Source organism: Brassica oleracea, chromosome C1 (genome assembly GCF_000695525.1).
Source record: "Brassica oleracea var. oleracea cultivar TO1000 chromosome C1, BOL, whole genome shotgun sequence".
In the NCBI taxonomy this organism is placed as follows: Eukaryota; Viridiplantae; Streptophyta; class Magnoliopsida; order Brassicales; family Brassicaceae; genus Brassica; species Brassica oleracea.
Window position 1 is genome coordinate 38,644,781 of NC_027748.1, and position 8,018 is coordinate 38,652,798.

General features: G+C 34.1%; 1 protein-coding gene across 2 annotated transcripts; it reads left to right on the top strand.

Moving 5' to 3' along the window:
- The first annotated feature begins 2,198 nt into the window (after positions 1–2,198).
- On the top strand, positions 2,199–7,088 carry LOC106341115 (phosphoinositide phosphatase SAC2-like). Of its 2 annotated transcripts, XM_013779968.1 has the most exons (16): positions 2,199–2,518; positions 2,607–2,811; positions 2,891–3,056; positions 3,481–3,703; positions 3,817–3,893; positions 4,090–4,277; positions 4,355–4,452; positions 4,533–4,666; positions 4,756–4,878; positions 5,150–5,495; positions 5,578–5,699; positions 5,791–5,904; positions 5,982–6,152; positions 6,240–6,407; positions 6,498–6,576; positions 6,671–7,088. In XM_013779968.1, exons 1-16 carry the CDS (start codon positions 2,432–2,434, stop codon positions 6,767–6,769), a joined length of 2,400 nt encoding a protein of 799 aa, XP_013635422.1. In that variant the 5' UTR covers positions 2,199–2,431; the 3' UTR covers positions 6,770–7,088. The 2 variants fall into 2 exon arrangements, with proteins under 2 accessions (XP_013635422.1, XP_013635481.1); XM_013780027.1 differs by lacking the exon at positions 6,498–6,576.
- The last annotated feature ends 930 nt before the right edge of the window (positions 7,089–8,018 follow it).

An 8,018-nucleotide genomic window follows, 5' to 3' on the forward strand; every position in this document is an offset into this window, starting at 1 on the left:
ACTCAGCCATAACATAACCATAACTCAGCCATAACATAACCATAACTCAGCCGCAGCAAAATCCTAACTCAGACGCAACGAAACCTCCAACAAAACAAAATCACAACCGCAACACAACCCTATCTCAGTCGCAACAAAATATAAATCATATGAAATATAATACATAACTGACCCAAAAACTCAACAAAACACAATATATAACGTCACAATATCCTACCGGAAAAGACAAACTCGGAGATAAGAATGCGGCGAAGACGGCGGCGAAGACGATTTCGTACAAACGAGTTCAGAATTCTGATTTCGGGCACAATGATAACAGAGAAAACAAAGTACAACGACAGAGAGCTATTTCGACAAAGAGGAAGTTAACACAGACAATGTCGATGACGGAGAGTGGGAGTATCCTTGCGGTTCCGTCTCGACGATTCTTCTTCGAGACGACAAAACGATGTTCTTAGTTAGTTTTTTTAAAAAAACTTCGATTTAGTTATGTTGGAAAATAGACGGTTTGGTTTCTATTGTGGTGGTGATGTGTAATTTTAATTACTGATGTAGATTATATATTTAAAAGTAATTTCAATTAAAAAAAAACTAACTAAAAACCCTTAGAATCATTTACTATGGGTGTCTAAACATTTTAGTCATTTTAAAAAGATGTTTAATATTCTAATAATAAACCAACTTTTGTTATACATTCTAGTCATTTTCTCGTATTAATATTTCATTCGCTAGTTGCTTTCTAATGATTCTACTCTCCAATGAACAACTTTTTGAGAGGCCATTGGTCCGACGGCAAGTCGAATCCAACTTACTTATGATGCTTTTGAGCTATGATGTTTATTTTGCGCACCTCTTATCTGTTAATTTTAGTTATCACTGTAATAATTCGTTAACTGTATCCATGTATCATTGGTTATTTTTTATTTATTTTTAAGGCTTATGTATCATTGGTTATTAACACGTTCGTGTAGTTCGACGACTATTATTTAAAACAATGAAAGTTGTACATGTATTGTATACTTTTTTTTTTTTTTTGTAACTGATGTATTGTATACTTTTTCATATTACTTGTTTTATTTTTGGTTACAAATCAAAGGTAACCAGATCCTGGGATTTGTTTTGTCCAATCACAAATGCAATTTTATATCATACTCCTGAAAGAACTGCTTACTATTCAGTTACAAAAAAAAAAAAAAAAAAAAAAAAAAAAAAAAACTGCTTACTATTATATATTCGTCGACTTCGTATTTTTAATTTGTCTTTATATGTACCAACACCATGGCAACCTTACATGTCACATCATAATACAAAAACGTATAAATAATTTGACTATATACCATAAACATATTTTGATTTAACAAACTAATAGTAATCATACCACGGAATATCTTAAATCAAATAGAAGGATCCATCAATATTATTCAAGAGAGCATTAGCGCTAGTCGGATCCTTTCGAGCCTCCAGATACCAGGATCATCGGAAAAAAATATTATTCATGGGAGTTTGTTGTTTTGTACACCCACGTTTGATTAATCTTCACACGGTAAGAAGAATATGGATTTGTTGTTTTGTACACCCATATTCATCGTTTTCGCTGACATACAATAAAAATGATCAATATGGTAAATACATTCATCATCTTCTCTAGTCATGTATTATGTTAAGCTAAGATAAATAATATAACATAGTTCAGTCTTTGTAGCTGCTAATATTTTCTCCCCTCCTACATCATTTTAAAAGTTACAGTTTCACTTTTTTATATATTCATAATCTCCTGTCAATTGGAAATATAAATTCATTTTTTCTTATTTATATTATTGTATAGTTATAATGTTGAATGATTTTTCTAACATTTCTGTACATTTTCTTACATCATTTGTCACACAAAAGTTTTGCCATGTTATCATTCATTCTAAAATTATAATATATTTTGAATTTGAATTTGAATTGATGGGTTTTATTGTTCAACACTTCCAGAAAAAATCAGCTCATAATTTATCTCTGTGTGAAAGTTTTCAGCTCGTATTAGTCGGCCGAAAACATTTCATAATATATTTTAAATGTGAATGTTCTAAGCTCGTATTACTAATAAACCATTTTTTAATTAATTTTGACTAACGACAAAAATTAAAATTACAGATTTAGGAGATATATAAACGAGCGCCTAAAGTTAAAAAACTTTTAAACCCACATTTTTCTCTCTCGTTAATTTGTTTCTGTGGTTCCGGTCACCGCAGCTCTGTCATCATCTTCTCTTCTCTCTGCATCTTCCTTCTTCTCCATCTACTAATCTCAAACCTACAAAATCTCGAACTGTAGCTCTTATTACCAAAAGGGTTATCGTACATCGTCTTGTCCTAAGTTTCTGAGTACAGTTGTAATTACAAAGATTCGTTTTTTATCGGAGCTCCGGTTCTCAAGAGTTATTCAAATGGCTGCGTCAGAGAGATCGATGGACCAACAAGTCGACACGAGTTCTTCCTTCCTACAAAAGTTCAGACTTTACGAAACACGCTCGGTAATTATTCCTCCTCCTCTCTCTCTCTCTCTCATCCATAGATTTGCTAAAAGTCTAAACCTTTTGTCGTTTTTTGTCTGAACAACAGAACTTCTACATGATCGGAAGAGATAAAAACCGAACCTTTTGGAGGGTTTTCAAGCTAGACAGAACAGAGCAAACAGAGCTCAACTTCCACCAAGACTCAACTCCTTACACAGAATCCGAATGCTTCGAGACTCTGAGAAGGATACACGAAGGGAACAGATCAACCGGTGGGTTAAAATTCGTCACCACTTGCTACGGCATCATCGGTAACGTTTCTTATTACACCAATCTTATTATGCTGTTACTCCTAGTTGCTAGCTTACACATTTTCTTCTTGGTTTGTAGGATTCATTAGGTTCTTGGGACCGTACTACATGCTGATAATCACTAAAAGAAGTAAGCTTGGTGAAGTTTGTGGGCACACTGTTTACGGTGTAGCAAAGAGCAGGATTGTTACGATTCCACATGCTTCTGTGCTGTCCACTGTGGCTTATTCTAAGGATGAGAAAAGGTTTTCTTATGTCACTTCTGCTTGTAAAAATTGAAAAAAAAAACTGTACCTTGGTACCTTATTTACATTTAGAAATTATTAAAAACTTTTTCCACTTGTACTTAGATTCTACTCTCTTTTTTTCTTCTCTACTTTGATCCAGCAGATTAGTGTTTCCATCTTGTTGCTCTTTTTTTTTTTTTTGCTTTTTTACTATTTCTAGGTACAGTGGACACACTTTCTGTTTGTTGTATATATTTTGATATGTTATATGACAAGAGGTATTATCAAGAAAATGGAGAGCTTTTTTTAAATATTTTATTCTAATTTTGATTTCTTCTGTTTGTTGATATGTTTTTAAGATGATTTACTGATCCAGGTTCTGAATTATGTTTCTTTTTTTTTTTTTGCTTATTTCTTTTGTCTTGTTTGGAAATTTTTATAGGTACAAGAGGCTTCTATGCACTGTTGATCTCACAAAGGACTTCTTCTTCAGCTATTCCTATCACATCATGCACTCACTTCAGAGGAATCTCTCAAACAATGTTGAAGGACAGACTTACTATGAATCTATGTTTGTCTGGAACGAATACTTAACTCGACGGATTCGAAATAACGCCGAGGATTGTATGTGGACAGTTGCCTTGGTGTATGGATTCTTCAAACAGGTACTACTGTTTACAAATTGGTCCTATGGTTTCTACTACTTTTTCTAACATTCTGAGATATGCACATTCTAATTTGTTTACCGTTGAAATTACTTTTTGTGTCTAATGTTTAGGCTAAACTATCAGTTTCTGAGAAGAACTTTAGATTGACTCTAATTGCGCGAAGATCTAGGCATTATGCTGGCACAAGGTACAAAAACTCCACTTAAGCTTGTTCTATATCTGCCATTCATTTGGTTAAAGCTGTATTCAATATAGAATTTGAAGTGATTTTGTTTTTTAATGAGTTTTTTAAGTAGTTTGAATAACAGTGGATTTGTCGTTTTAATACAGATCACCTCTAAATACACCACATAAGTTTTGTAATTTTCTATCTTGTTCTCCAGATATCTGAAACGTGGTGTGAACGAGAAAGGCAGGGTAGCTAATGATGTTGAGACAGAGCAGATTGTTTACGAGGAACCTCAAGATGGCCATCCCGTCAGAATAAGTTCTGTAGTTCAGAACCGTGGCTCCATACCTTTGTTCTGGTCTCAGGAGACTTCACGCTTGAATATCAAACCTGATATAACATGTATATAATCTTTGATCAATTTCTTTTCTGCTTTGATAATTTTTCTGTGTGATGATTCCTCTTTTCTATGTGTAAAGTGTCAGCGAAAGACCCTAACTTCGAAGCAACCAGACTACACTTCGAAAATCTAGCAAGGAGATATGGGAATCCAATCATAGTACTGAACTTGATCAAGGTTAGTTTATCTTACTTGTCAATGAAGTTACAAAATCTTGATTCAAGGCTCTAATATTCATTTGATTGTTAAAAAAACAGACACGTGAAAAGAGGCCTAGAGAGACTATTCTCCGTGTGGAGTTTGCAAATGCGATTAAATTTATAAACAAAGGGCTAAGCAAGGAGGAGCGTCTAAGGCCTCTTCACTGGGATTTGCATAAACACTCCAGAAAGTACGTTGAATGGAACACAACCCTCATATAGCTTATAACTTATAAGTTAGCACAATAATGCTTTTACTGAACATTGTTTTGGGTTGCAGAAAAGGCACAAACGTGTTGGGGATTCTCGGCAGGTTGGCCACTTATGCACTGAACTTGACTGGCATCTTCTACTGTCAGCTAACTTCAGATGGGTTTCAGAACCAGAATCCATCCACCGTGGAGTGAGTATCTAAATTTACCAACATTTTTTTTTTACCTCTATGTAACTGATATTCTGGAGAGACTATAGACGATTTAATTAAAAAAATTAATAAATTTTATTTTATTTTTGGTCAAATTTACGGGCCTATGTCTATGTAATTTTTTCAAAAGGTTTGGGGGCTATAAGCAAATGTTTCATTCGGTTTTGCCCAGGACCGGCCATGTGCTTACCATTGTGTTGCTACCAAATAGCCTTTGATTTGATTTATAACCTCTTGTTTTTTATTGCAGGAACAATATTGGTGAATGTTCTACTTATGATCTTCCCACTAAAGATGAGATTGCATCAGACTCAGCGGTGGAGAATGGTAATGACAGCAAGGATCGACAAAAGGAAGCCACCATGCTTCAGAAAGGAGTCTTGAGGACTAACTGCATAGACTGTTTAGACCGCACCAATGTTGCTCAGTACGCCTATGGTTTGGTAGCATTTGGGCGTCAACTCCACGCTTTGGGATTGACAGAGTCTGATACTATTGATCTAGATAATCCTCTCGCTGAAGATTTGATGGGAGTTTATGAGACAATGGGTGATACTCTTGCGCTTCAGTATGGAGGATCCGCTGCACACAACAAGGTCTCTTTCTTATCTTCTCTGGCCATTACTTTGTTGCCTTGTTATTAAACCTTGCAATGATCTTTTTTCTTTCTGTGGATAGATATTTTGTGAAAGGCGTGGTCAGTGGAAAGCGGCTACTCAGTCACAAGAACTGTTCAGAACATTGCAACGTTACTACAGTAACGCTTATATGGATGCTGAAAAGCAAGATGCAATTAACTTGTATGCTGTCTTAAACTTTTCTCTCTCTAAGCCTTTATATGCCATCTGGTATGACAATGTTGTTTGACGTTTCACTTGTACTCTTCTACAGGTTCTTGGGATACTTCCAGCCACAACCAGATAAGCCAGCGTTATGGGAATTGGGTTCTGATCAGCATTACAATGCAGCAAGGTTTCTTGCCAGTTCTGTACCTGAGATCTCAAGGTACTTTACACTTGTAGAGTAGTTTGAAACATGTTATGTTATGTTACTTACATTACATTTTTTCCCCGTACGTTTAGGTCTACGATGAAACGATCTTTATCAGAAAGTAGCATCCTTAGTGAGGGCACTAGTACAGTAGCTGGTAGACATGGTTTAGGTGAGAAGGATGAAGTAAAAGGTCTTTCGGATTCAGCACCTGAGATCATCTCAGCATCTAAAACAACTTCCATGATTGCTGGTAGTTTCAGGTAAAAAATTGTTAAATAATGTTTTTAGATTAAGGTTGTTGTCAGCTAAATATGGGGAATGAATTTGTGTGTTGTGTGTGTTTGCAGTGCTCCACCACCGATACTGGAGGAGATAGGTTTAGACGAGATACTTGAAAACGATTGCTTCTGCTTTAATGATGATAGGCATGGTGGTGACCAATGTACATGTGCAGCTTTTGATATGGATTGGGTTTCTTCTTCAGGAGCCTCTTGTGAAGATGAGAGTAACGGAAGGTAAAAAAATTAGAAGACAAGATCTCTCTTTATGAATTCATTTACCAACCAAATATGTTGTCTGAAGTTGGCTTTTTTCATGTTATGCAGATCAGCATTAGTTAGATCTTTTGAAACCATCCCTGAAAGTACTAATATAGAGCCAGAGATTTGTGTCATTAACACAGAAGTGAGCAAAATAAATTAACACAAAGCAGCCGTTTGTGTTAGTATCAAATGCTGCATTATGTGGTAAATATTTATTTGCTTACTTTTTTTGACAGAGAGATGAAGTAACAACTGTGGAGGGAGAAGCGATTAGTGGGATTCCTCAAGGTTATGTGAGGTGGGTGATGGATGAAGAAGAGGGCCATTTCTGGTGACACAAGAGCTTTTCAACAGCTAGATTGTTTTTACCAACAAAGAAAAGAAGAAGATACATGTTAGTGCTACTAATGAAGAAAGAAAACTATCAGAGAAGAATATACTAACAGCGCTAATTCATTAGCCAGATTGGAAGAAAAATGGTGAAAAGGTGAGAAAGAAATAAAAGGAAGAGAGAGAGTAGACAAACTTGTATATAATTTACTTATACAGAAAAACATAACTTAGATCTTGTTGGATATATCTTTGTGACATTTTCATTTTTCGGAGGGGGATCTGATTCCCGTATGCAATAAAACAGAGTGTATGTTCAGTACTCTTCCAGCGTTTAAAACTAAACTATGGAATGGAGTTCGGACAGTTTTGGACCAACCTGTTTTATGATACTAGTACATAAAGACACACATGTTTTGTCTGTTTCGTAGTAGTGTTACTAGATTCTGACCCGCCCTTAAAAATTTGTTTTTATTTAGAAATTTAGAAATTTAATTTTTATATTTGTCTTTTTCTTTGTAATCATATTTGTGTTTTTTTAGATCATATTTGTGTATAAATTTTAATCAAAATCAATTTATCAAATAATAGCAATTTAAAAGTTGATCCGACATACATTCGGATTTTTATAATCATATAATCTCGTATGTCCATTTCTTTGTAACCACATTTGTCTATTCTAGATTTTGATCTGCACTCTTAAAGTGTAGATTAACAAATCAAATTTATTTGATGCAAATTTGTATTTTTGATTATTATTTACATTTAAATGTTACAAAGAAAGCATTATAATTGTGCAGATTATAATATGTTTAAAATTTTAATAGAAATAATTTTGATGATGAAATATGTAACCAAGTTTTAATGAAATCAGGATATTTTTGCATTTTTAGCATTTTGAATTATTAACGTAATTTATAATATTTGTACTCGAAAACCTATGTGGCATCTACCCGTAAGTCTAGGTCCCAGATCCGATTAAATACGACCTATATACTCAAAAATATTGATTTATTGTATTGATCTAAATTTTGCTAAATTTAATTTATAATATAATTTTAATATCTTTTCGTGGTATTTTTATATTTGATCATAATCCACGATAAAAATGGTAAATTGAGTGATCTGCATATAATTTATCTCAGATTTTGGATTAAATTATAAATTTTACTTTTAAAAAATCCATAAAATTCGGCTAAAACCAAAAAAAATTATTGACCTGTGATCCGGTAATGGTTGACCCGAAAAAACCTA